The sequence below is a fragment of the Oryctolagus cuniculus genome, chromosome 7 (genome assembly GCF_051225735.1).
Source record: "Oryctolagus cuniculus isolate XC-2025 breed Fujian yellow rabbit chromosome 7, ASM5122573v1, whole genome shotgun sequence".
Lineage (NCBI taxonomy): Eukaryota > Metazoa > Chordata > Mammalia > Lagomorpha > Leporidae > Oryctolagus > Oryctolagus cuniculus.
The window spans coordinates 126,130,126-126,157,232 of NC_142873.1; the positions used below are offsets into that span (position 1 = coordinate 126,130,126).

At 59.1% G+C, this 27,107-nt stretch overlaps 2 protein-coding genes and 1 long non-coding RNA gene across 9 annotated transcripts; 1 reads left to right on the plus strand and 2 right to left on the minus strand.

Annotated features, from left to right (window-relative positions):
* Window positions 1-2,338: 2,338 nt before the first annotated feature.
* On the minus strand, window positions 2,339-5,134 carry FOXD2 (forkhead box D2). The gene has a single exon (XM_089337370.1). The coding sequence runs from the start codon at window positions 4,784-4,786 to the stop codon at window positions 3,296-3,298; it is 1,491 nt and encodes a 496-aa protein (XP_089193496.1). The 5' UTR covers window positions 4,787-5,134; the 3' UTR covers window positions 2,339-3,295.
* Window positions 5,135-5,207: 73 nt separating this feature from the next.
* LOC103350193 (uncharacterized) lies at window positions 5,208-23,099 on the plus strand. 7 transcript variants are annotated; one of them, XR_518272.4, is made up of 5 exons: window positions 5,208-5,601; window positions 7,031-7,244; window positions 15,422-15,554; window positions 18,290-18,349; window positions 19,624-20,356. It is a non-coding gene; the product is annotated as an uncharacterized LOC103350193 (long non-coding RNA). The 7 variants fall into 7 exon arrangements; XR_016237364.1 differs by lacking the exon at window positions 19,624-20,356 and adding an exon at window positions 18,549-18,781; XR_011390729.1 differs by lacking the exon at window positions 7,031-7,244 and having other exon boundaries at window positions 5,213-5,601.
* Window positions 23,100-23,943: 844 nt separating this feature from the next.
* Window positions 23,944-25,105, minus strand: FOXE3 (forkhead box E3). Its single transcript, XM_017345585.4, has one exon. The coding sequence runs from the start codon at window positions 24,992-24,994 to the stop codon at window positions 24,089-24,091; it is 906 nt and encodes a 301-aa protein (XP_017201074.2). The 5' UTR covers window positions 24,995-25,105; the 3' UTR covers window positions 23,944-24,088.
* Between the last annotated feature and the right edge of the window lie 2,002 nt (window positions 25,106-27,107).

A 27,107-nucleotide genomic window follows, 5' to 3' on the forward strand; every position in this document is an offset into this window, starting at 1 on the left:
TCCCCAGGAGGATGGGCTCCCTTAAGGAGTGAGCCCCCTTAAACTTAGCACCGAGTCCTCTACGCACAAACCCTGAGCCCCTCCAGTCTAGAAGGGGGTGGGGCAGCCAGGGAGACTCTACCCTTTCCTAAGAGGTTCCCCTGGAGGACAACCTTAGGAAGTTAAGAATGTCAAACGCCATCCCTTCTCCCTGCCCTTGTCCCTGCAGCCTCTGGGGCTCCCTCAGTAACTCTCTTCCCCCGTACTTTTGTTGAAGCCTTTGGGCATTAACAGCTTCTCTCTGACCACCCCCCCTCCCCAGCTGTGATCGTCTCTGGCTCGGTTCTGACCTTCTGGAACCACTGAGACATTGGGGTCCGAGTCGTGGATCTGGGCTCCTGAAACCCCTAGAAGCCCCTGTGAGAGGGGCTCTCACTCTTTCCCCAGTCCTCTTTTTTCTATCTTGCCCTGGTACGCATCCTCCAACACACACAGGCAGATGCCAAGCAGTGTGTTCAGATGCATTCGCACGCGGAACGTGCACGCACACACATCTTCACAGGCACAGTGAGAAGCCCACGCAGCACACAGCAATTGTGCAAGTATCTTGTCTGCCCACTATCAGATAGGAATCCTGGCTGACTTCATTCGCTCTCTTCTGCAGAGAAATGATCCATCTTTTCTCCAAACGGTCGATCTTTTACGTAAAGCTCCAACCTAAGGTCTAGGAGTGACATTTGCACGGTTAACTGAGGTCACAAAGCTGCAAAAGGCTTTATGGCCAGCACCCCTGTGCACACGCCCACGTCAACATGGTTACCTCCAGTCTTCCTCCAACAAGAAACGAAATCTAACTCAGAGCCAGGACTTCAGGCAAGCAGCCACTGGCGCCAGTAGACACTCGCCACCCCTCACCTTTGAACCTAACCCCACCTGGACCACTGGACACAATGGTGGGAAGGTGGCCCCCTGCCTTCGACCTCCCTCCACTCCTGCTCTCTCAACAAGATGGAGGACAGGGGCACCCCTCCTCTGGCAGGGGAACTGCATTTCCTAGTGCACCTCCAACCTCAGCTCTCTCCCCTGGGGGAAGAGGATGAGAGACTCTGTAGCCCCAACAAGCCTACCCCAGCTCCAGTGCCTTCTCCCCAGCCTCATCCCGATTCGGGTCCTCTTCCTGCACAGGCCTCTGTCCTCAACCGAGTCCTTCCTTCCTACAGCCCGCTAGCCACTGACGTCCCGGTGTGAGAGGCCCGAGGGGCTTCTCTGCCCGCCCAGCAAGCTCTCTGCACCTGGGTCTCTGCCCCCTTCCCCGTGTGTCACTCCGTCTTTCAAGCCTTGCTCTCCACAGGTGCTGGAGGCTGAACTGCCTCACCCTGCACCTCCACGCTTCTGCTCTCCTATGACCTCGGTGGCACGCAGAGAGAGAGAACTAAGCAACCATGTTTGCTTCCCCCAAAGCAGCACCTTCACCCCAAAACAGCAGGTCTGGCCCCTGGGAGACAGGGCACAGGCAGAGCGGGGAGGCTCCACAGGCTGGTGCAGGCTCCAACCAGGACAATGGACGTGCACCCGAGCAGTTTTCCAGTGAGGAGCACAGCTCCAGGGACTGGGTGGTGTCTCCCAGCAGAGTGAGACCTCACCGGCAGCCACTGTACACCTGCACTCCTCTCGGGCCGGAGGGAGGTTTCCCAGAGCCCAGTTCATGCCCTTCCCTCCACATGTGGGGGCAGGGGACTTCCAGAGGCCCCCCCCCAGCGGTCAGAGAAATCTCTGTCCCCTCCGAGACAGACAGCGATGGAGAGTTCCAAGCACGTGCACAGAGAAATAAAAACGCAGGTGTGCTACGATACAGGAAGAAAGTCGAAAAGCAAGGATTCGTGCTGACTCAAACACAAGAACAAACCAGCAGCTGCATAAAAAGCCCTGCACACAGAAACCCAGAGAACAGGCAACAAGACGGCTTCACCTCCGACCACCTCTAGCAAGCACAGTGTTCAAGAGCCCTTCAAACCCAGATCTGCCCAGGCCAGCCTCAGAGCTCAACCAGACAGAGAAGAGAAGCCTCAGGTGCATCTGGAACAGAATCCTGCCCAAGCTCAGGCAAAATATCCCTTCCAGGACCAGAGTGAAAATGAAACTGCTACACGGGTCACAGCCTTCCCAGTGACCTGGCCCCACCAGCACCTGAAGGCCAAGGCCACAGGGCCCCCCAGAGATCTGATGAGCCCCAGCCCTCCTCCATCTGCCTGGGCCTCCCAGCGGCCTGCGCCGCACTCCCCCTCTGCTGGGAGCCTGGGGTCTTCCAGGAGAGCCGCCCGGGAGCAGCGAGGGCAGCAAGCACACAGCTGGTGACTGCGGAGGTTCACAGACATTTATTCAATTGACACCAATGGGAAGTCTGGGGGGTGGGGGTGGGAATCAGATTTTTCTTTTCTTCCACACAAACCATCAGACGATTTCACAATCTCCTTGGAGTGGAGAAGTCTAAATCGATGCACAGCCAGTGGACAGGGAAGGCAGAGAGCAGCTGGCTGTACAGGTATTTACAGTAATTACAGGACCCCCTGCCACCCACCTCTCCCACCCATCCTCATTGCCTTTAGCTACAATAAATACGGCAGGGCCTGGGCCCGAGCAGGACGCCGGGAGAGAGCCGCCGGCCCTGGATGGCTGGACCCAGCCGGCCACCGGGAAGGGGCAAGTTCCTCTAAAAAGCACCCGAACAAAAGAGAAAGGATTTTCCTCAGTGGGCTGGGCTCTGGGTTCCTGCCGGGATTGTGCAGACCCCTGCTTCACCTCTGCGTTCAGCTTCGCTGGTGTAGACACTGCTTTGGGCTTCAGAGAGAGCGAACTTCCTTGGAGAACAGCAAGAAAAAAAAAGTTGAATTTTTCTCTTAAGCACGGAGCCGAACTAGACGTCTTTAAATTATAAAACCGGACAGGCAGGGTCTGAAAGTTGAGCTTTCAGGACGCAGGGCGAGCAGAAGGGGAGAGCTCCCTCCCGGCGAGGTGGCTGCTTCTGGCGGGCCCGCGGGCCCCGGCGGCGGCGAGGCTCGGAGCGAGGGAAGCTCAGGCTCCCCGCTTGCCCTGCTCACACCGCAGTGGCACGGTGGCCGCGGCCTCGGCGTGGCGCCCGCGTGGCCCCAGCGCTCGGCGAAGCTCTGAGCGTGCAGCGTCGAGTGCCAGGTCGCGCGTGCTGCCCCCTGGCCCGGGGACCCTTCATAAATAAGACTCCCTGAGTTCCGCTGGGACCGCAGGAGCTCCAGGGAGGGGCTGAGGAGTGCGGGCCTACCTGGCCCGGAGCCCGCCGCGGTCAGAAGTGGCAGCCACTGAGGCCGGCGACTTTGCCGGTGAACGGGGGCGCTGAGGACAGGAGCGCGTCCCCGGGGTGCGAGAGGCGGATGTGGCCGGCCACCGGAGCCAAGGCCGGGGCAGTCAGCATGGCCAGGACCTGGGCTGGGCCCCCGGGACCCGCGGCGGCCGCGAACGGCGACACCGGGGAGCCCTCGCCGCCTCCCGGGGGCGCTGCCCCGCCGCCACCGTGGCCCATGATATGGTCTATGGAGAAGGAAGGCCTCTGCCCGGCTCCTGCGCCCGCGCCGCCCGCACCGCCCGCGTCCGTCTTGAGGCCCTGGCGCAGGAGTGCGGAGGATAGGCCCGCCGCGGTGCCGGCGGCGGGAGGGCTTAGGGACGCGGGGTAGAAGGCTTTAGCGCAGCCCAGCTCCGCGCCCAGAAAAGCGGGCAGGCCTGCGGGGCCGGGGCCCGACCCCGGGGCGGGCGCGGGGGCCGGAGCCGAGGCCGCGCCCGCGAACACCGAGGCTGTCGGAGGTCCGGGTGGAGGCGCAGCGGCGGCGCGGCCCGCGGGGACCGACAGCTGGCACGGGGCGGCCGCGGCGAAAGCGAAGGCGTGCGGGTGCGGGTGCGGGGCTGGCCCCGGGGGCGGCGCGCCGTAGGCTGGGAGTGCCAGCCCGTAGCCATAGCCGTAGGCGCCGTAGGCGGCGAAGCCCGGCAGGAAGGCGCCGGGGTCGCCCGCCGCGGCGGCCCCGCCACGCAGCAGCAGCTCGGGGTGCGGGTGCGGGTGTGGGTGCGGCGGTGGCAGCGGCTGCCGCTTGAAGCGCTTGCGGCGCCGCAGGAAGCTGCCGTTGTCGAACATGTCGGCCGACTCCGGGTCGAGCGTCCAGTAGTTGCCCTTGCCCGGGTTGCCCGGCTCGCGGGGGATCTTGACGAAGCAGTCGTTGAGCGAGAGGTTGTGGCGGATGCTGTTCTGCCAGGCGGGGAACTTCTCCCGGTAGTAGGGGAAGCGGCCGCTGATGAACTCGCAGATCTCGCTCAGCGTCAGCCGCTTCTTGGGGCTCTGCAGGATGGCCATGGTGATGAGCGCGATGTACGAGTAGGGCGGCTTCACCAGCGGGCTCCGCGTCGCCGCGCCCCCCGACGGCGGCGGTCCCGGCCCGGGCCCCGCCGCGCCCCGGGCCGCCGTCGCCGCCGCCGCCGCCGCCGCGCCCGGCCCTGGGCTTCCAGCGGCGGCCGCCGCCCCCCGGGGCGCTAGAGCGCGGGGCTCGCCGTCCGAGTAGCCACCCGACTCCTCCTCGTCCTCCGCGACGTCTGCCTCGGCTTCCTCCGGGGGAGGCTTGTGGCCGTGGGGGAGCACGTCCCGGGGGGCGCGGGGCCCGGAGCGGGCTGAGAGCTCCCCCCCGCCGCCGCCGCCGCCGCCCACCACGTCTATGTCTGCGTCGGCCTCGGACAGCGCGGCCGGGGAGCTCTCGGAGGACATGATCTCGCAGCAGCAGCTGCCCAGGGTCATGGTGCCGCCGCCGCCGCCGCTCTCCGGCTCCGCTCCGGCCGCGGCTCGGGCTCGGCCGCGCTGCCTCTGGGGCGAGAGTGTTTTGCGCGCGGGCGGGGAGGGGGCGGGGGACTGAGGCGGGCAGGGAGGGGTGTCCCCCAGCTCCGCAGCGCCCCCTGGTGGCCCAGCCGGGCGGCTCCCGCGGCCCGGTGCGTAGCCAGCCCGCGCGGCTCCCCCTGCGCAGTCCCGGGAGCCGCCTCTGGAACCTGCACCCGGGGCGCGGGCGGAAGGAGCCGAGGGCCTCGCCTTACCCTGACGGGTCTCAGCTCCCCGTGCCCCGGGTGGGAGTGGGGGGTTAGTCCCTCCCGCCTAGCGGCTGCCTAAGGCGGAAGAGCCGCGGGCCGGGGCGGAGCTCCTGGGGCGGGGCGGGGTGGGGAGGGGCGGGGCGGGCGCCGAGTGCCTGAGCGCCGGGGCCCGGCGGGAACAAACCGCGGCCGCGGCGGGAGCTGTGCTGGGGTGGCCGGAGGCGGGTCCTCCTGTGGTTCCCGCACCTCCCGCACCTCCCTGGAGCCGCCTCCTTCAGTGCGCTCAGCTCTTGGATGTGAAGGCTCACGCAGGAACCAGCCCGGAGCCCGGAGAAGTGGCGACAGCCTCTTCCCGCGGCGACGCCCAGGCCACCAAGGCCGGAGCGCACTTGGAACGCGAGCGGGAGCCTGAGACGCCCGGACCAACGTCTCAGAGCTGGGCCCTACGCAGCCTGCGAAGTTTCCGGCCCATGGGACGGACGCGCCCGAATGGTCGAGAGGAGCAAACTTGGCGCTCGCACACTCAGAGAGGTGAGAGATTCGCACCGAGCCCCTGCCTCCCCTCCAGGGCGGGGCCAGCCGGGCATCCCCGCGCAGCGGGACTCCGCGACGCGCACCCCTGCTCCGGGTCCCGGTCCCGAGGCCTCTAGGCGGCTCGGGGCCGCCGTCTCGGACGCGGGCCGGGCTGGCGCTCGGGGTTTACCCGGGGCTCCGACCCTTGTGAGTCCCGGGATCCGCCCGTCTCAGTCTCTGTGACCGCGTCTCTTACGCTCCGTGACGTTGTCGACATTCTGCATGTGAGTGTCCTGGGTCCGTTTTCCTCTCTCTGCAACCCCAGCCTTGCTGAGACCTGCCCCCGCCCCGCTTTCTGGCCGCGGGACCTGCAGGCGCCCCACGGAGACTTCACGCCCTGAAGCCTGCACTCAGCCGCAGACGGGGGTCCCTCTAGCGCTCAGGGTCGTGGGCACCCAGGGTTACTCCTGTGCGCTCTTTCTCGCCAGCCACGTTCCTGCCCACGCGGTTTGACCCATTCTTCCCAAGGTCCCCTCCAGGACTCCGACGCGAGTGGCTTCAGGCCAGACTGGGCCCGTTTCAGCCTAGAGCGTGGAAGGGGCGACGGGCTTTGCCAGGGGGCGAGAACCGAGCGAACTGCGGCGCCGCTGCCCCGACAGCGCCGCTCAGTGGCCAGAGATCCGGCGCGGCCCGAGTCCCCGCGGCGCTCGCTGTCACAGGGCTGCGTGAGCGTCCTTGGGGTACCTTCCCTTCCGAACCTCAGTCAGGCTCGTGGGGTCGCACCCTTGTCCTCACTACTTACTCTAGCCTTCATCTTGGAGGAGTTTCCTAAACGCTGCTCCCCTCTTCTCTGCACAAATGAGAGTAAAAACACCTCCCACGTGACTACTGCGTTAAAGCTAGTTGTATTCGGAGCTGTTTAGGAAGAGGACATTGGGAGCGCACCCTGCAGAGCCCAGGCCCCCTAGGGGGTTAGGGCTGATGGCACCTGCCACCAGGAGCTCGGGCCCTGGTTGCATGGCCTCTGCCAGCCGCCTCCAGCGCCCAGAGCAGGTGAGAGGAAATTCACATCCTGCAGCCCAGGGTGGGCACGAGGGTGGATGGATTCCAGTGTGGAATAGCCTAGTGTGAATCCAACTTGGAGGCCCAGAGAAGAGGGTGAAAGGCCCTACCTCTGCTTGTACAAGATACAGCAGGGGCGGGCCACACCCCAAGCTGAGAGCCCGCAGGTGGTGGCTGGACCCCCACCCCCCACCCCCACAGCCTCTGACCACAAGGGCCGATAGTCCTCCACTGGGGAGAATTTTCCCACAGGATTCCACATACACACACATACCTGAGCTTGTGGCATGTGGCAGATGGGTGCTGTCTGGCATCCCGGGGATCCCTCCGGCTTTCACGGTACTACATGGAACTCTTTCTCACGCTCCTGGGATCCTGCTCGCAGACACCCCACACCGTGGACCACACACCAACTGCAGCCCAGCACGGCTCCGCTAGTGTCTGAGTTACGGAGAGAAAGCGAGCATGGTCCCTGCCACCCGGTGTCCCGGTGTCCCCTCCGGGGAGTCCTCATTTCTGACATGCTGGACGGGAGCCCACACTGCCTTCCTCGCCAGCACTCTTGGTCCCCAGGCTCCAGCTCTCCAGCTGGCTTCAAGGTAAGCCACTCTTCCAGCCGCTGCTCCGACCTGGTCCAGCTGAGCAGCCCAGGCTGTGTTCTGCAGGGCTGGGACTGGGCCCCGTGTGAAGGGATCATCCATCACCCTTTACACACGCTCGCAGGAGTGGAAACTGAGACCCCTGCGATCGTGTTGCTTGGCAGGCTTTTGAGGGGATGCAGGTGGCTAAGCCCCAGGCCCAGAATTAGTAGCCGGCCCTGCTGGCGCAGCACCACTGCCTGGTGCGAGGGGTTTCTGGTGGCCTCCCCATCATCTCTCCCAAGGCCCCGGGGCCAGCTTGTTTTAAACAACGCCGGGGGATGCACACTGGGGCTGGCGGGAGGCCACTTTGGGGCTCCTTTCCTTTGCTTCCTCTGCACCCTCCTCCTCTCTGCAGTGTTGAGGCGGGTGTGCAGCTGTGGTGAGTCGGTAGCTCCTGGGGGGAAGCTGGGCTCCAGCACCCACTCCTACAGCGCCTGCGAGGAGCCGAGGCTGCAGGCTCTGCGGGTCACAGTGCCCGGCCTCCTCCCCAGAGCGGCCCAGAGTAATCGGGAGGAAGGCTTTGGGGAAGGGGGCGGCTGTTGCATGCTCCTGCCCAGCCTGTCAGCGGGGGTGGCCTCCGTTGCCTGTTACCCTCTGAGAGCCCCCAGTAGACCAGTAAACGTGCTGTTATCCGCTCGGCAGAGGCAGCGCCCTCCACGCAGATGTTTTAAGTCGGTTGGGAAACTGACCAAGAGCAGCCTGGCTGGCTCGGGACTTTGTCACAGAGTCGCAAGGCTGAACGAACGAAGCGGGCTTTCGAGGCCCGGATCTCGGTGAATGCCTGAGCCTGCCCATGGGCGCAGCCTGGCTGCCCCGGGAAGCCAGAGTGCAGCACGGGGCACTACCCAGCACACGGCTGCAATCTTGCTACACGAACCAACCAACCGCCCAGCCTCCACCAGTGCGGTGGGGCCAACCCTGCCTAAGCCCTCTGGGACACACAGCTCTGGGGCGACCAGTGGCAGCCCGCACACCTTCCGCCCCCGTCCCAGCTCCCGTCATCGCCGGCTCCAGCGTGGTCAGCTCACTGGGCCAGGTGCAAGGCGGGAGCCTCTGGAGCGCGCGACCTGCAGGGAAGGCTCTCGGGCGTCCGGGTTCCCCGGACAGGGAATTCAGGGGCTGCAGCCCGTGCGATCTTCTCTAATGCACCCACCTGCCCACCCCTGGACGCCTTTGCCTTCCTCCACACCTAGGAGTTTTCGTCTTCCGCTCCTTTCACTATGCCGGGCAGCCTCCCACAGTCCCGTTTACCCCACCCCAGCGCGAACCACGTGGAGGACCCGCGTGAGCTCCCTGCGGCCCCGAGCGCGGCGGTTGGAGTGGAGCGAGCTGTGGAGCCGCCGACTCCGTTTCGCGGGAAGAGGGCTGCACGCTCAGGAAAGGGGAAACAGCGCCGCTCCCACACCCCGGGCCGCGGGCGCCCCTTGGCCGACTCGCGGAGTTCGCAGCGACAGTGGTAGGGCAGGCGCCTCCCGTTGGAGGGCAGCGAAGCGGCCAGGCCAGGGGAGCGGGGCCTCTGGGCGAAGTGCGCCCTTGCGGGTCCCTCGTTCCCTGATCCCAGGGTCTGCTTCTCTGTCCGTGTGTCCGACTGCCCTGCGGGCGCCGGTGGCCCTGTGTGGCCCACTCTGCATGTCCTGTCCTTGCCTCTGGGTGTCACACCGTGTGCTTGCAGAACCGCAATGACGGGGACGTCCCTGGAAGGCTCGCCATCCAGGTCAACGGCTTCCCCCAGAGCCTGCAGCGGAGAGACCTGGTCGGGGCCTGCAAGCTCACTTGGGGCGGCAGCGAGACCCCGGCCCGCAAGGAGAGTGAGCGCGCGCGCGCGCCTGGGTGGTCTCCGGGGACGCCAGCTGGGAGAGGGAGGAGCACGTTCCGTTATGGAGCTGCGGGAGGGCGCGGCGGCCTTCTTCCTGCCGCTTGTGCGTGTTTGCTCCAGCGGCCGCAGCTCCGGCACAGGGGCGGCTGTCCTGGGCTCCGAGTTGGGGCCACCAGCCGGGTCCTCCCGTGCACCCTACGCGTGTACCCCACGCACACCAGCGCGCGTCCGCCTTTAACCCAGACAGGGAAACTGGCGAGGCCATACGTGCCCGCGAGGGCAGGGAAATACCGCCGGGTTCTGGCGTCCTCTGGGCTGGATGAGGAGCCGCCTAAAGCCTCGAGAAGCCCGGCGGGAGCCCGGGCCGGATTCCTGGGGAACAGCGACCTCTGGAGGAGTCTCGCATCCCCGCAAGGAATCAGGAACTAGGGGACCAGGGCTCAGCCCACGGTCGCCCCACGCCCTGGACCCAGTCGTCAGGACTCGGGATCTCCGGTCTCCTCTTCGCTCACCTTTGCATCCTTTTCCAGTCTGTGCCCATGCTTCAAATCCTGCCTCCCCCGGAAAGATGCTTTCTCTCCCAACCTTGCCCCTTCCTGCTCAGAGCTCCTCTGAGCCTTGGACTCCCGGGGTTGCCCACCACGCTGCACAGTCGCCCTGCTTCCGGCCTCGCCTTTCTCCAGAGAGACCTTGGCGCACACCTTTCTCCAGAGAGACCTTGGCACACGCCGTCAGCCCCTTGGAGCACATGCCAAGTGTGCCGCCCACGCGCCTCTCCCTCCCTGGAGAAGTCTGAAGTCATTTCCCCCACACCGGGACAGGAGGTTTTCAAAGCCTGTTTCTCAGAAGGGGAGACGGAGCCAGAGAGGGCTGACCTCCCCAAGGTCACAGCAGATGGGTAGAGTGGTGGAAGTGGACCCCTAGTACCAGGTGTCCCAGCCCCAGCCGCTCCATCTCACACGGATTCGGGGCAGGGCTTATTTTGCTGGAGGAGACCTAGGTGGGGACGTTCTGCCCCAGTAAGGGACAGCCAGAAAGGCAGAGGCAAAAGCTGTGGGGGAGGCGGGACACTTGCTTCCCCAGCTGCTGCCCAAATCAACATACTCTGAGTGGTTCCGAATGCCAGGACTTGGCTGACTGTCCTAGGTTAAGGAGGAGGTGGGGCTGAAGGTGAGGAACACACAAATACCAGCCTCCTCCCACAACTCCCCCACCACTGAGGGGCTGAGAGGCTGAAATGCCTCTGGGGCTAGTGCACATCTGCACCTGCGTCTGAAAATAGGAGGCCTTCCGGTGCTTGTAACTCGAGAGGGGGGAGCTGGGAAGGTGCTTGGCAGGAGGCCCCTGAGACACCTGCCCCCCTGAGACACCTGCCCTGCCCTTGGAGGGCTGCTTCACCTTCTGTAGAAGACACCCGGGGGCCTCACCTCTGCCTCCTCGTCCAGCCTCACCTCCGTTCCTGGTGCATCCTTTCTCACCTCACCTTTGCCCATGGCTCCTGCTCCCCTACCTCACTCAGGCCTTGTCCTTCTTGGTCCATTTCTTAAGTCAGATCTAATGAGCTGCTTCCCATGGCAACACCCACGGCTCCCACCCCCGGGCCCCTAAAGTAATGGGTTTGTTTTCCAGCCTGTCCTCTGTGGGCTGCTGGAGCTCATTGGGAACGGGAATTGTATTGTCTTCATGCTCATCTTTCCTTCTCTACAAAATGAGGGTAATAATTGGACCCACTTCATTGCCTAGTGCCTAAAAGTTTTAAAGGGCTCCATATGTGTTCCATAGCATTATTTTTTTTTTTTTTGGACAGGCAGAGTGGACAGTGAGAGAGAGAGACAGAGAGAAAGTTCTTCCTTTGCCGTTGGTTCACCCTCCAATGACTGCTGCGGCCGGCGCACCGCGCTGATCCGATGGCAGGAGCCAGGTACTTCTCCTGGTCTCCCATGGGGTGCAGGGCCCAAGCACTTGGGCCATCCTCCACTGCACTCCCTGGCCACAGCAGAGAGCTGGCCTGGAAGTGGGGCAACCGGGACAGAATCCAGCACCCCGACCGGGACTAGAACCCGGTGTGCCGGCGCTGCAAGGTGGAGGATTAGCCTAGTGAGCCGTGGCGCCAGCCTGTTCCATACCATTATTAACCATTATATCTGCTGCCAGGCATAAAGCCCAGCATACAATAGGTGCCCAACTAATGTTAGCTATATGGATGCATGAATAAAAAATATAAGTGAACCATGTGGCATAGCTCTGTTTTTGTCTGAGACTGCCCAGAGAGCTAGCTCAGATCATCATGGAAGTGTTCCTGACAGTGGAAGTACTCTTCTGTCAGCTCCCTGTCCCTGGTCAGAACTTGCTTCCCTTGTGTCTGTGGGCCCTGGCCCTGGCCCTGGCTAGCATTGGGTTTCTATTTTGTGCTCTCTGTCTATCCATTCCAGCTTCCTCCTGATGCACAGCCTGGGAGGCAGCAGATGATAGCTCAAATACTTGGGTCCCTGCCACCTATGTGGGAGACTCAGATTGAGTTCCTAGCCCCTGGCTGTTGTGAGCATTTAGGGAGTGAAGCCAGCAGATGGGGGAATCTCTCTCTCTCTCTCTCTCTCTCTCTCTCTCTCTCTCTCTCTCTCTTCCCCTCTCCCTCTCTCCCTCTCTCCCTCTCTCCCTCCCCCCCTTTCTCTCTGTCTCTGAGTCTCTCTGTCTCTGCCCCACTCCTCTGTGTTTCAAACAGAAAAATCGCATTTTTAAAATAGTTGTGGCAAAATAAAGCAAGTGCCAGACTGAGACCTGGAAAAATCTCCCAGGTGCTCCCCACTTGTTGTAAAGACACAACTCCATCTCTTTTGCGTGGTGAGCGGAACATATGTGCAGTTTGGGGTGTCCCAGCTCTCTGTTGAAGGAAACCTCCCCTCTGCTATTCCGAGCCGTTCTGACGGGGCTGTCCAGTCTCTGTCCCCCTCACACTCCCAGGAGCAGAGGGGTAGCATGGCTGGGTCAAACCTAGCTTTCCAAGTCCAGGGCCCAGCGATTGTCCCAGGCGGGAGCGAGTGACCTCAGCCCTGCAAGACACTGCTTCCACGTGAACAGATACTCTGATACACGGACTCTGGGAGTTGGCGCTAATTAAACGATGGGGTTCTGGGCCAGCCCCTTTCGGGCCACGTCATCACCAGGGAACACTGAAGCCCACACACAGAGGCAAACACCCTAACTAGAGACGCCTGAGTTCCTGGATCCAGTTCTGCCTGAAACTAGAGCTCTTAGCCTTTGTAGGCATTCCAAAGAAAGAAGGCTCCCCTTTTGCTAAACTAGCTTGAGTTAAATTTCACAAACAGCAGAGCCACAAGAGAGAAGGATTCTGGGTGCCCGAGACCACCAGACTGCGGTACCACCCTGAACTGCCGGCATAGGCTTATGTGAAAAGGAAATGAGCTTCGACCTTGTGTAAGCCACTGATGTGGGATTTGGAGGGGCAGCCTGTCACTCACAACTGAACCTAACCTTAACAGGAAGTGATGGGAAAATGTCCCATGGGAGCAGGCGCCGTGGCACAGTGGGTTAAGCTGATGCCTGCGATGCTGGCATCTGATAATGGAGTCTTGGCAGCTGCTCTACTTGCTATCCAGCTACCTGCCATTGCGCCTGGGAAAGTGGTGGAAGATGGCCCGAGTGTTCAGGCCCCTGCCACCCACGAGGGAGACCCAGATGGAGTTTCTGGCTCTTGGCTTCAGCCTCGCCCAGCCCTGGCCAGTGCAACTGTTTGGGGAGTGAACCAGCAGATGGAAGATATTTTTCTGTCTCTCCCTCTCTGTGTGTGTCACTCTGCCTTTCAAATAAAATAAAATGACCACCAAGAGGTCAGTAGTTGAGTCAGCCTGGAGAGTAAAGGGTTGACACAGCTGCCATCTCTCTCTTTTTTTTTTTTTGATTTATTTATTTACTTAAAAGAGTTACACACAGAGAGAGAGAGAGAGAGAGAGAGGTCTTCCATCTGATGGTTCACTCCCCAGTTGGCCACAGCAGCTGTAGCTGAGCTGATCAGGAGATTTTTGTGGGTCTCCCACGTGGGTGCAGGGGCCCAAAGACTTGGGCCATCTTCCACTGCTTTCCCAGGCCATAGCAGAGAGCTGGTTCAGAAGTAGAGCAGCCGGGACTCGATATGGGATGCCGGCACTGGAGGTGGCGGTTTTACCCGCCATGCCACAGTGCTGGCCCCACAGCTGCCATCTCCAAACAGGCCTGACCTGGGTCAGAGACCAAAGCCAAAGGGAGCCAGGAAGTTGTAAAGAGAGCCGGTTTCTGTGACCTCACAAAAGAAACACCTTCCCACAGGACAGTCCCTGGAGAGGCAAGAGGTGACCTTGATGGTAGTGAGCCCTCTGACATGGCGTGACAGGCACAGGATGTGCCATCATGGAGCAGGGGTCTCAGGCATCCAGTTGTACCAGAGAGAGTTCGGGTCTTAGAGCTAAACTCAAACTACGCCCCCAGTCGCCGATGAGTCCCAGCCTGATGATCTCTCTAAGTCTCCACCGCCTCGTTTGTAAGGTCTTTATATTGCTGGGTTGGAGACTGGGGCGAGGGCACCTGTTCTCAGCCCGCCTCCTCATGGGACTCCCGGGATTCCTGCTCTAGCTAGGGCCCTCTATGGCAGATGTCACCGTGAGCACCCTCGCCTTCCTCCCCCACCCAGACGTGATAGGATGCTTCCTCCAGCCAGCCGGGATCGTCCCTGCAACTGGAAAGGAGCAGTGGGCTTGAGCCCTCGCCTCCCGGTGCGAGCTGAGGCATGGCCGGGCCTTTCCCTGGCTGACAGGTGAGGAGTGCGTGCCCTGTGCAGGACAGCCTGGCCCTAGACTCGGGGCGGGGTCCTGCCGTGTCCACCCACAGCTGCACACATGAGCAGCGGCTGTTCCCAGCAGTGTTCATCATGTTCCCCTGAGGCCTTGCCCTTGCTCTGTCCAGCCCCTGAAGACCCCGCTGGCACAATTCTCCCTGCCCCCCAGTCAGGCCAGTGCCGAATGGCACCAACGGCCACACAAGCTGACGTCACGGGTCTGGGCCAACCCAGAGGTTCCCAGGCTGCCCAGGGCCCTGTTTGCAGCCGCAGGGTTTGGCTCCCCATTCGCCACATGCATGCACGCCTTCACGAGGGCTCCATTGGATCTTCCCTTGTTCCCTGCTTCCTTCAAAGCGGGGCCACTCCTTCGTGGGGGATTAGAGGCAATGAAATGGGGAAACCCGAAGTGGGAGTGGAGCGGATCCTAGGAGGCAATGCTCTGGTCAGAACAAAGAAGTCTCATCAATGGCCTGGGTGGGGCCTCCGCAGTGTTGGGCAAGAAGCCCCAGGCCTGAACAGTGTTGGTCCAGGAAGTGATCCCCTGCCCCTACCACTGATGCTGGGGCTTGGAGCCCTTCAGGGCATTCGGAACCATCGCCCTGGTCTGATTAACAGCCCGAGCTGTACAGGCTCTACCAGGGGAGGAGTGCAAGTGCCCAGATGTTTCAGATCCAGAGACCGAGGCAAGGGGCCCTGCTGACAGACTTCGACCAGGGGAGGAGGGTGGTGGTGTTTGAGCAGCTATGACTCTGACCACGGCCAGCGAGGGTCCCTTTGAGAAATAAAAGGGGACAAAAACAAAAGGAGCCAGTGTGGCTACACCAGAAGCTTGGTGTCCTGACAAAGGCTGCATGGAAATCCACTTTTAGAAATTTCTCCTGCTGGGTCTGGCATAGTGATGCAGTGGGTTAAGCTGTCACCTGCTACACCAGCATCCCATGTCTGAGTGCTAGTTCCACTCCTTGCTGCCTCAGTTTCCAATCCAGCTCCTTGCTAGTGCACCTGGGAAGGCAGAGGAAGCTGGCCCAAGTGCTTGGGTCCCTGCCACCCATGTGGGAGACCCAGATGGAGCTCCTGGCTCCTGGCTTCCGCCTGGCCCAGCCCCTGCTGTTGCTGTGGCAGTGAAGCAGCAGATGGAAGCCTCTCTCTCTCTCTCTCTCTCCCTCCCTCCCTCTCCCTCTCTCTCTCTCTTTCAAATAAATATATATTTAAAGAAAGATCTTTCTTCTGCACTTGCACATACGTGGTGTGCCGTGTGCAGGGGCTCATTGCTGTTTGGAATGTCAGTGTGTTGGAAACATCGTACGTGCCCATCCGCAGGGGACTGGTTCAACACATAATGGCCCAACCACATTGGGAGTGTATACTGTGAAAATGGATAAGTACATTATGCATTGATCTCAGAGAGCTCCAAGATATATCATTGACTGAAAAATGAAGACATAAAACAGTGTAAGCTTTATTCCTGCAATTGTGTTTTTTTCACAGGGATTGGAGCAGCCAGCACTCGTCCTCCTTCCTTCAGGACTCCAACTCAGAGCCTGCCTCTTCCAAGAAACTCGCTCTGTTAAGCCTCCAGAGCCCTGCCCTGCACAACTCAAGGAGACAGACTGATCTCCAGGTGAAGACCACCTGGCCTGTGGTCTCTAATTCTCCTTTGCCCCTATAGCTCCAGTGCAGCCCTCAGATGGTCAGCTCTGGCCAAGGCCCCAGAGCGACCAGGCTGGCCAGGCTGCCTGTGAGGGAGACAGTGGAGCAGAGAAGACCTAGGCCCTGCCTGGGAAGCCCCGAGTCGGCAGGTGGCAAAGCCTCACCCGCCATCACAGTGCTTTAGCAGGTGCAAAGGCCATCCCCACCTAGGCAGAGAGGAGAATGCATATTCTCCCTGGCGTTCAGAGCACACGGAGGCTCAGGGCAGGGCAGAGGCACAAACCGATGCCCTCTGGGTGGCCTAAGAGCCCCCTCATTCTGTAAAACACTGCATGCTATACTGTCATCCACCGGTGTTGGACTTCTCTGGGCTGGGGCAGTGTCTGATTCACCTCTGAGTCCTCCACTGGGAAGCAGAACAGGGCCTGGCACAACCTAAGAGTCAGGAATGAAGGGCAGAGAAAGAAAAGGATGTGGCCACGTGCGGGGTCTGGGACTTGACCCTAGGTCTTCTGCCCCAGCCTAGCCCCCTTCCTCTGTTTCTCCTGTATGGAGTAGATGAGTTTTCTGTACCCGCAGCCCCCTCCCATGCCCCTCTGCAGTGGGGCAGCTACTTAGGACTTAAGATTTGGGAGGGCTTCTCAGAGGCGGCGGGAAGTGCAGCCAGCCTTCTTCTTGCGCACCAGATGCGGGAGCTCCCGGCTAGAACCAGCCCTTACCAGCCACCGGAGGCTCCCCACCAGCCCAGATAGATCCAAATGGATCTGGGCTTCCTTCCAGTGTTTTCCTACATACAAGATGGCCAATAGGTGGCGCCTTTGTCACCCCAAAAATTGATGGCTGAGAAAGACAGTTGGCGTAGTACAGGGAAAGAGGGAGGGAGAAGGTGGAAAAGGGGTTCATGGAGAAAGGAAGCCCAAGGCCTGTCACTGGGCTTGGAAGTCAGGACTGTGGGAGGGAGGGCGTGTGCGGTGAGCTGAGGGCTGCACTGGGGCCTCTTCCAGCCAAGCTTGCACTTCCACTTGCCTCTTCCCCAGGCGAAGGAGAATAACTTTGGAGTCAGGCATACTTTGGGGTCTCCCTCTAGCCTGAGCTGGGAGATCCCCAGTTTCATCATCTATATGGGTGATGATCTATAGCGCTTAGAAACGGGAGATAGCAGTTCTAATGTCACCTTTGCATTCCAGGAATAAGCTGTACTGGCTTATGCATCTCTAAAACACTACCAGATTTAGTTTGCTGAATCGTTCTTGAGGAGCTTAGCGTCTTCTTGCATATGTTTCATTCTCTATGTTGATAGCTGAGTAGATATAAATGGGATGACAGCTGTGTCCTGTGTCCCAGGACAGTTTCTACAGCTAGAGAAATAGGTCTCTGGGTGGCTTGATAGAATTCCCCGGAAAAGCAGCTGGCCTAGGTGCGCTGTGGTGGGAGCAGTGGAGGACTCCTGTCCCTAATGTGCTAATTGGTCTACTGAGATTAATTAGTCCTTGAATCAGGCATGCCAGATTTTCAGGGTCAGCATGAGGCTATGACCAAATGGGAAAGGTTGTAGCCACGGTGGATTAGGAGGATTTTAACCGGTGGCTGGTTCTTTCTATAGTTTCATATGACTGCTTTTTTCCCCACCCCCTCCAAGCCACCATCCTTTCCTGCCTGGAAACCTCAGGCTTTTAACTGGTTTCCCTACCCTACCCCACGGCCTCTGGTTCCATCTCCGTGGCATATTTAGGGCTATGAAATTTCCTCTGAGCACAAGTTTGGCTACATCCTATGGTTTTAATTTAACGTACAGTTTTGATCTTTTAATTTATTACTAGTCTGTTATGTCAGCTTTCTCCTAACCAAAGTTACTTATTTAAAAGAGTATTTACAAATTTTCCATTGCTTAGTTTGAAGTATAGTCAAAGAATATATTCTTATACATGTAGGAGTTCATGAACAAAATCAATGTAGTTTTCACCGCAATAATCATCTTTAGCACATTCGTCTAAACATATTCTGAGTCACCAGGTGACCCCCTGATAACAGAGACCTGATGTTTAAAGGTCTTCATTTGTGTTTCTTTTCAAGTCATGCTGCTTTAATCCTGAGATGGAGCAAAAAAATGTATATTTTATAAGCGAAATGCTGCATTTGCGCTACATAAAGAAGTCCTTGCCTTTGTTCAGAGGAAGGAAATGGTGAGTGGGGTGAGCACTTGGTTCAGCTGTTAGGTGCCCTCTTGGGATGCCCACATCCATACAGGAGTGCCCGGTTCCAGTCCCAGCTGTGCTTCCAATCCAGCCTCTTCTAATGTGCACCCTTGGAGGCAGCTGGCTCAAGTGTTTGGACCCCTGCCTCCGACATGGGACACTGAGATTGGGTTCCAGGCACCTGGCTGCTACCTGACCACTGCAGTCCCAGCTGTTGCAGATGTTTGGGAAGCGAGCCAGTAAGTGACACATTCTCTCTCTCTCTCTCTCAATAAACGTGATAATAAATAAATAAAAAGTTTTTTTTTCAAATGGTGAATAAATGTAGTCATTACGTGGTTCAAGGCAACCAAACTCGAAAGACTGCAGAAAATCAGGGTCCCGTACACAGCGCAATGAATTTGTTTCAGCAAAACCATATCTTCTTTTATGTTTGATTCATGTTACGTATTTGAGTTTTCTATTTTGTTGCTCTGTTTGAATTTAGTTTATAAAATATTTTCATTTACAGTTACACAAGAAACCAAGCCTGAGAAATTCATAATTTATATCTGCCCAAACTGACATTATGGTAAGTTAAAGTCAGGTTGGAGGCCCACAGAATGTTTTTCCTTTAAAAGTAGATCACACTGGGGCAGGCATTAGAGGGGTTAAGACACCACTTGTTGAGGGGGGCAGTGTTGAGGTACAACGTGTTAAGCTACCTCATGCAGCGCTGGCATCTCCTATGAGCACCAACTAGAGTTCTAACTGCTCCACTTCTGATCCAGCTCCCTAGAAAGCAACAGAAGATATCCCAAGTGCTTGGGCCTCTGCCATCCATGTGAGAGACCTGGATGGAGTTCCAGGCCTCTGGCTTTGGCCTGACCTAGCCCCAGCCAATGTGACCATATGCAAAGTGAACCAGCAAATTGGAAAATTTCTCCCTTTCTCTCTCTCCCCAACTCCCCCTCCCTCTCCATATTACTCTGCTTTTCAAATAAATAAGCGACAATAAACACCACTTGGGATATCCACATCCCTTATCAGAATGCTGGGTTTGAGTCCCAGCTCCACTTAGGAGTCCAGCTTCCTGCTAATTTTATCCACCCTGGGATGCTGCAGGTAACGACTCAAGTATCTGCATCCCTACTACCTATATGAGAGATCCAGACTGAGTTCTGGGTTCCTGGCTTCAGCCCGGCTTAGCCCCAGCTTTTGTGGGCATTTGAGGAGTGAACCAGCAGATGGAAGATGTCTCTGTCTCAAATAAAACGAAAATTTTTAAAACACATTTAAAATGGACCCTATTAGCCTCCTGTGTATCCTCCTTCCCCTACCCCCGTATTCCTAGGACTTCCCAGAGAGCTGCTTCACATGGAGGGTCACAGTCGAGGGTCCCCATGTTGCTCTTTGCTCTTTCCCTGGTATTTACCTGCCTCCCCAGGGGATGCCCAGAGCTCTGACAGCTGTCATCGTACCCAGTCTCCATCCAAGTGTCACCTTCCTATGCACCTAATCCAAGTGCCGGGGTAATGCTGGCTCCTTCTTTGAGCTGGATCCGGGAGGCCCTCAAACCAGCTAATGAGCAGCGTGGGCCCAAAGCCACCCTTCCTGTGTCCCAAGCGCCCACAAGCCAGGGAGAGCCCTTGCCTAAGGCTTCCCAGTGCTCCATCTCCTCTGAAGAACCCTCGATGGCTCCCCTGCCTCCTCTCCTGCCAACACCCACCCCTCACTTGCACAACACAGCCACCTTGCCAGCTTTCCCACCCCCAGCTCACTTCCCAAATAGAAGTCTGACTCAACAACTTCATTGTCAGGGTGCCTGCTTGGCTTCTCATGCTGAAATAGTCATCTCAATTTTAGATGAGCAAAATTTCCCAAAAGCTTTTCCTCAGCTGAAACATGGGAATAAACCAAGAAAAAGGAGGACACAGAATACAGGAGCAGGAAATCCTCACAGGAAGGGAACAGAGGACTCCCGGGACAACAGACAAGGAAGTTCCAGCTCCCCACGTGCGCAGTGGAGGTGCAGCCGTCTGTCCAGGTGAGAGCTGGAAGCTGATGACTCCGAGGGGATGCTCCCAGAAAGGGAAACACAGCCACCAAACCCAGTGCCGTATTTCCTGAGAAGTGACCTCATGAAAAACTGAACCACAGTGCTACTGGCAGGTATGGGAAGATTTAGCCGTAGGTAAAAAGGGAATGGAACAAAGGAAAACATAAGGCATTATTAACTCCAGGAAAAAACAAAAGTTGCGTTTAAAAAATGAATTTTCGGGACCAGCACTGTAGTGAATTGGGCAAAGCCGCTGCCTGCAGTGCCGGCATCCTATATGGGCACTGGTTCAAGTCCCGGCTGCTCCACTTCTGATCCAGCTCTCTCTCTACTATGGCCTGGGAAAGCAATAGAAGATGGCCCAAGTCCTTGGGCCCCTGCACCCGCCTGGGAGACTCTGAAGAAGCTCCTGGATTTGGATTGGCTCAGCTCCAGCTGTTGCAGCCAACTGGGGAGTGAACCAGCAGATGGAAGACCTCTCTCTGCCTCTCCTTCTCTGTGTAACTCTGACTTTCAAATAAAAAAATAAATCTTTAAAAATGAATTTTAATCATAGTACACTAGTAGCTTATCTAATAACAGTTTTTATAGAATATTATAAATACCAAAATCTAATTTAATGGAAAGTTGGTGATTTGGGTGAAAATGGGAGGAAATAAGAGTTTTTAAGGAAAATGATCATATATCATAATAGAAGTTAATCATCACTGTTTCGGCTGGCGCCGCGGCTCACTAGGCTAATCCTCCGCCTATCGGCGCCGGCACACCAGGTTCTAGTCCCGGTCGGGGCGCCGGATTCTGTCCCGGTTGCCCCTCTTCTAGGCCAGCTCTCTGCTGTGGCCAGGGAGTGCAGTGGAGGATGGCCCAGGTGCTTGGGCCCTGCACCCCATGGGAGACCAGGAAAAGCACCTGGCTCCTGGCTCCTGCCATCGGATCAGCGCGGTGCGCCGGCCGCAGCGCGCTGGCCGCGGCGGCCATTGGAGGGTGAACCAACGGCAAAGGAAGACCTTTCTCTCTGTCTCTCTCTCTCACTGTCCACTCTGCCTGTCAAAAAAAAAAAAAAAAAAAAGAAGAAGAAGAAGTTAATCATCACTGTTTCAAGAGAAACACAAGCATGGAAATAATGGGAATATTTACCCAAAGCAGCAAATATGAATCAAAAGGAGGTGCTGTAGGGGACACAGAAGGGATCCTGACGGTGGGGCAAGGCACCACCATCAGCCTGTGGTTGCTCTCTGACTTCCACTTTTGTCAATCCCATACAGCTAAAAGCAAAGCAAAGCCGATGTCCAGGTTTCCACAGTATAAAGAGGGGAAGTGTATGTTTATTTCTAAAGCTTCCAATCAGATTATCGTCTCCCCAAAAGGGGGGAGAATAATGCTAAAATCTCACTTCTAGATAAAAAGCGCTTGGTCATTTAGAGTTGGATTAAGTTTTCGTTTTGTTTGTTTCAACATCTGCCAAATTGTCAAATTCTTAGGACATTCTGGGATCTGTAGGAGAGTAGGAACCCTTGGAAAGCATAAAGAGTACTGTGTTGTATCTGTACTGGCTGCAGGATCCAGCACAGAGCCAAACACAGAGGATGCTGTTAAATAAAGGAACATTGAGGAGGCATTCTAAAAATCAATCTACCTGGCGTTCCAGTTCAGCACTGACCTTCCTAGTATCTCCCTACAGATATTTTCCTACCCCATCCTCCACGCGTTCCATGATCCTGGGGACCAAGACCTGCAGGGTGGTGGCAAGGATGGAATTCAGAACTCAGGAAGTGGCTTCGGGGAAGTGAGAAGGGCCCGACCTTTCCTCGGAAGTTTCTTGGATTTGGAAGAAATTTATCAGGCAGGAGTGGCTCTAACCCCATTTGGACAGAACTAAGCTGGCATTTAAACAAAATTTGTATCCATTTGTTTATTATTTGAAAGGCAGATAGTTCCCATCTGGTGTTTCACTCTACAGGTGACTGCAACAGCCAGCGCTGGAGCAGGCCCAAGTCGGGAACGCCGAAGTCCACCTCCAACGGTGCACATTCGCAGGAAGCTGGCATGGGAAGTGGAGCTGGGACTCAAAACCAAACTTCCATAAGGAATGCAGGCTTCCCAAGTGAAGTCGTGGCCACTGTACCAAACACCTCCAAAACAGGCATTTTGATGTTGGTGCAGCTCTGCTTCTTAGAGAACTCTGGCTGGACTGTCTACTACCTGCTGGGTCCAGGGAGGGGCGGGTAGTTTTCTGAACGTGAATGTGGGGGAGTAACCTCCAGTACCACCCCTCAACTCTTGTCAGCTTGTCACAGAACACCGTGAGGATTTCAGGTGAGAATGGAAAAGGCGCCAAAGTGCCACCCAGTCAGCCACTGTTCCACAGGCCAAGGGTTTGGGGGTTTGCGTTTGTTCATTCCATCAGTCAGCAAGTATTAAGTGGAGGGCAAATTCAATCTGACCCTTGCTCAAAGGGGTTAATAGCTGGGGGCGGGGGTCCTACCCAGGGCACCTGCTATGCACTGTGCATGCCTGTCACCTTCTTAGGTTGCCCACTCCACCTCCTCACCCTCGGTCACCACCCCAGAGCTCCAAACCGTGCCAGCTGTCAGAGGAGCATCCGGCACGCCTATCAAATCCCATTCACATGGAGTTCAAGACACACGGGGCTCCTCCCCTGTCCTTCTCTACCCCTAATCCAGGCTCAGACTGGGAGCTTTGGGATGGGCGAGGGGCTGATGCTTAGTGGTTAAGTGAGCACCAGGGAGCAGAACAGGGTCAGAGGTCAACTCCCCGCCCACACCTCAGCGAGACTCTGTCCTTGGTGCTGGGTTCAGTCATGAGTCAGCTCAGTCTGCTGCCCAAGCAAGGGAAGGTGGGGGGGGGGGGGGCAGAGTGGGCGGGGCAGTGTCCAGCTCCAGAAGTTCAGAGGGAGTGGTGTGGTCTAGTGGCCATCCCAGTCCTCACAACTGGGAGCTTTAAGCCTGTAGCCCGAGCCCCCACCTGAGCCCGGGGCCTTCCTACCCTGTATTAAAATGCAGGAGCTGAGGTGGGGTGTGAGAGCTTGCCTTTGCAATGCGCCCCAGGGGATGCTGTAGCTCCAGAGACTGCACTTGGAAGGCAAGGCTGTAGAACGTTTATCTCATTGCTCTAAGCACTAACAACTGCACTAACGTCTTTTCTCCATTGCTGCAGAAACTCCGGGAGGCAGGAACTTCACCCAGTGGTTCAGTGATGTATGCACTGTGCCCAGCACCATGAGTGGCACATTAACTCTGTGCTTGTTGGGGATGGGGGAGGGAATCAGGACCCATGCCACCTTCTCTGCAGGAGGTGGGAGGAATCCCAAATAGCAGGCACCCCTGCTGCCACACTACTCAGATGCCACACATGTGCCATCTCCTCTCTGCCAGGAGTGCAGGGATCGCATTTGACTGGTCCTACTATGCACAGGGTTACAGCTGACTCTCTTCCTAAATCCACTTCTTGAACCTCTGTCTGATGGCTCACAAGAGAATTCCCCACCCCTGCCGCGTGCATTGTGACACCACCCAGGATCCAAAGCTCACCCACTATCCCCCAAAGTCACCCTCTCAAGTCACCAGCAAGCACACCAAGCCCAGAGAAAGGTTTCTTTCTTTTTAATTAAACCAGTGTTAATTAAAAAATAATAACCCAATAAGGCCTACGTTTTCCGGGGGTGTAGGGGGGGAGCAGGCAGACATAAATCCCCCCCAACACTCCATTTAGTCAGGGAGCCCCTGGCGCTGCGCGTCTCAGCCATCTCCTCAGCTGGGGTGGGGGGCACCAGGGCAGCCAGGTGTTGGAAGGGGCGGGTGCTCCAAGCAAGAAACAGGACAAACTCGTGGGGAGGCAGGTAAGGCCGTGGGAGGATGAGAGGAGCTGGGTGAAGCAGAGTCGTAGAGCACAGGGCTTCCGAGCGAAGGTGTGGCTCCCAGGCGCTGGGCACTCGCCGGGAAACCCGGGGCTGGGGCTCCCTGGCCGTGGCCCAGCTCCGAGGCGGTGGGACCCGTGGACAGCCACGTGGGAGTGCAGAGATGAGGGCTCGCGAGGGGAGGGCGTGGGACAGCCACCGGGGGCTCCCACATCACGGGGTCGTTTGGGGCACGTGATGCGAGGGTGACCGTCTTCCCAGGGGTGGGCACGGACGAGGTCTTAGTGGGTGCGCTCGAGCTAGACTGGGGACTGGGAGGTGGGCTCCAAGCCGGCGTGGGGAAGGCGGCGATGGCAGCGTCCGGTCCTGGGGGGAGGTGGAGTCCTGGCGAAGGCTCACAGGTAGCGCTCCAGCCCCGGCGCGAAGCCCGGCTGCCTGAGGTACGCCTCCCCGGGGCTGAGCGGGCCCAGCGCACCTGCCGGCCCGGCCAAAGCCAGGAGGGGCTCGGCGGGCAGCGGGCCCGGGCCGGGGCGCGTCGGGGGCAGCCCCAGGCGGTCGGGCGCCTGCGAGTAGAGCGGCGGGGAGGCGGCGGCGCAGGGCGGGAAGGCGGCGGCGGCGGCGTCGGGCGCGGCCAGCTCCGGCTGCAGGCTCACCAGGCTGTCGACGCTGAAGAGGCGCGCGGGCGGCGCGGGGCCCGGGGCGGCCGGGGGCGGTGGCGCCAGCAGCCCGGGACCCGGCGCGGGCGCGTAGGGCGCGTAGGGGAAGGGCAGCGGCGGCCCCGGCGGCGCGGGCGCGGGCGCGGGCAGCTCGGCGCGCTTGAAGCGCTTGCGGCGCCGCAGGAAGCTGCCGTTGTCGAACATGTCGGCGGCCGCGGGGTCGAGCGTCCAGTAGTTGCCCTTGCCCGGGTTGCCCGGCTCGCGCGGCACCTTGACGAAGCAGTCGTTGAGCGTGAGGTTGTGGCGGATGCTGTTCTGCCACTTGCGCGGGCTGTCGCGGTAGAAGGCGAAGCGCTCGGTGATGAAGCGGTAGATGGCGGCCAGCGTGAGGCGGCGGCCCGGGGCGTGCGCCAGCGCCATGGCAATGAGCGCGATGTACGAGTAGGGCGGCTTCCCGCGCTGCAGGGGCCGCCGCCGCCGCCGCCCTGGGCCCGGCGCGGGGCCCGGCTCCGCCTCCCCGCGGCCCGCAGCCGCCTCCTCGGGCTCCCGTCCCGGCTCTGCGCCGGCCAGCGGCGACGGCGGCGGCCCCGACGGCGCGACCGAGGGCAGCGCCGGGAAGCCCGAGAAGGCGGCGGGCGGATCCATGTCGCTGCGCCCAGCCGTCGGGACGCGGGCTCCCGTGCCTGCGCGCCTGCAAGGGCCAGGGGCCGCCGACCCGCCTTATATGGACACCTCCCCCCCACCGCCACCGTCGCAGCCGCCGGGGGACAGGGCTCCGACCTTCCCTGCGGCCAGCGCCTCCCCTCCGTTTGGCTTTCCCGCCCCTGCTGGAGCACGCAGGACCCCCTCCTGCGCTTGGCCCCTCCCTCGCTCTCGTCCCTTTAGGCCAATTCCCCCCATAGACCCAGCCTCACCATCTCTATTGAGTCGCGCCCTGGCCCCGGCCCCAGCCTCCTTCCCTGCCCACCCCTCCCTAGCCCCTCTCGCTGTGGGTCCGTCCCAGCCGCAAATCCACCCATTCAGCGCCCTGCCCTGGCCCCCTCCCCATTTTGCCCCTCCCAGTAGCCGGTCCAGTCCATCCTCCTCCCGGTCTTGTGCCCCCAGCTGGAACGGAGCCGTGGGCCGCCTTGGCAGCTCTCGGTGTCCAGGCTGTGTGACTGGCCACCGTGGGAAGTTAGGGAACCGGGCGGGGCCAGGTAATGGAGACTAGGGGGTGGGGGGCAGATCCTAGTCTCAGGGGAGGATGGAGCAGGGCTGTGAGCATAGAGAGGCCAGTGAAGGGCCTACATGGTATGCTGAAGGAGTCTAACAAGGGCAAGGTCAGCATTTGAGAGCCAGGCCTCCTTGAAGTTGGGGCCCTGGTGCCTCCCTTTTGCCCCACCCCAGTCCAGCCGGGGTGGCAGGCCCCTCCCTGCAGCTCCCACAGTGGCATCCTGGAGCTCGAAGGTCCCTCTCTGAGCTCCAAGCTCGCTGCTAACATCACCCCTGCTGCTGAGCAAGTGCAGGGAGTGTGCTCATCTCCATCTTGCAGGTGAGGAGAGTCCGGCTCACAGCCTCACGCAGCCAAGCAGTAAGCGGCGGAGCTGCAGTTAAGCCTGGAGCTCAGAGCACAGGTACGCACACTCTGCCAAAAGCACTCTGTTTGAAAGCCGAGAACTCTAGAAATCATTGCTTCGGGATTCCTGCAGCTCCCACGACCTCAGCGGCCAAAGTGGATTCTGGGCCAGTCTCCCAACCTGCTGGGCGGCATACCCTCCAGACATCGCCAAGTGGGTCTCTCCAGGCGTGGCGGACCTAGCTGTTGTGGATGAAGCACAGCTCTCCCCCCACCCCCGTACCCCCTGCAGCCCCAGCTGCCCCCACCCCTTTGGCATTTGGAGTTAAGCAAGCATAGCTCCCCCTCTCTTCCACTCTGCTCCCTACATCCAGGCAGCGGCTAGGTCCTGTCAGTGCCTCGCGGATCCAGGCCCAGCCCTCCTTCCGCTCCCCTGGCCACATCACTCTTCAGGCACTTCTGGGCCCGGTCCTTTGCTAGTCTCAGGGCAGGAAGGTGTAGTCGATGAGACCCACAATCTGGTGGAGGGGTGGGCGATTACAAGCTACGAGAAGTGGGCAGGAGGCTGTGCAAGCAGAGAAGGAGATTCTATTCAAACAGGGCTGGACCCTCACCACCTTGCCTTCTCCCACAGGAGCACAGGCCACGCCCAACACAAGAAGGCTTGCGAGCAGCTGCAGTAGCGGGACCCTGGCTCCCAGGCCACGGAGACCCATTTGAGCCTCCATTTCCTTGCCTGCCAGCCCAGCACAAGCAACAGTGTCTCCTCTGGGCCTTGTTAGGAGACTCAGATGATACCATGGAGCAAAGCGCCAGTCCACACTGGTGCTCGGTGAGAGGTGCTTGTTTGTCCTGCTGCACAGTGGCCACTTCCAGGACCAACTCGGCCAGGGAAGGAGCGAGGCAGAGCCGGAGCAGTGACTTCAGAGCCTGCTGCGTTTTCACAGCAGGTGCAGCCTAATTCTTGAGCTGGACTAGGCATGGAGCCAGAGCTGATGGGGGTTCAGCCACTGCCTTCCCCACCTTCCTTTAGGGATGGAGAACCTGGGAAACCCCTACTGTAACCTCTGTCTCACCCCTCCAGGGAGTAAAGGGTCCCAGGGAAAAGTGACTCTTGCCACCTGCCTTGGCCACTGCACTTTTTCCTGTACTTCTCTCTTTTCTGGCCCATGTCTCCCTCCTGGGACGTAGTACATGTTCAAT

What these genes read in the sequence shown, in the direction of transcription:
- FOXD2 (XM_089337370.1), bottom strand. Translation starts at nt 4,786, where the DNA reads ATGACCCTGGGCAGCTGCTGCTGCGAGATCATGTCCTCCGAGAGCTCC.
- FOXE3 (XM_017345585.4), bottom strand. Translation starts at nt 24,994, where the DNA reads ATGGATCCGCCCGCCGCCTTCTCGGGCTTCCCGGCGCTGCCCTCGGTC.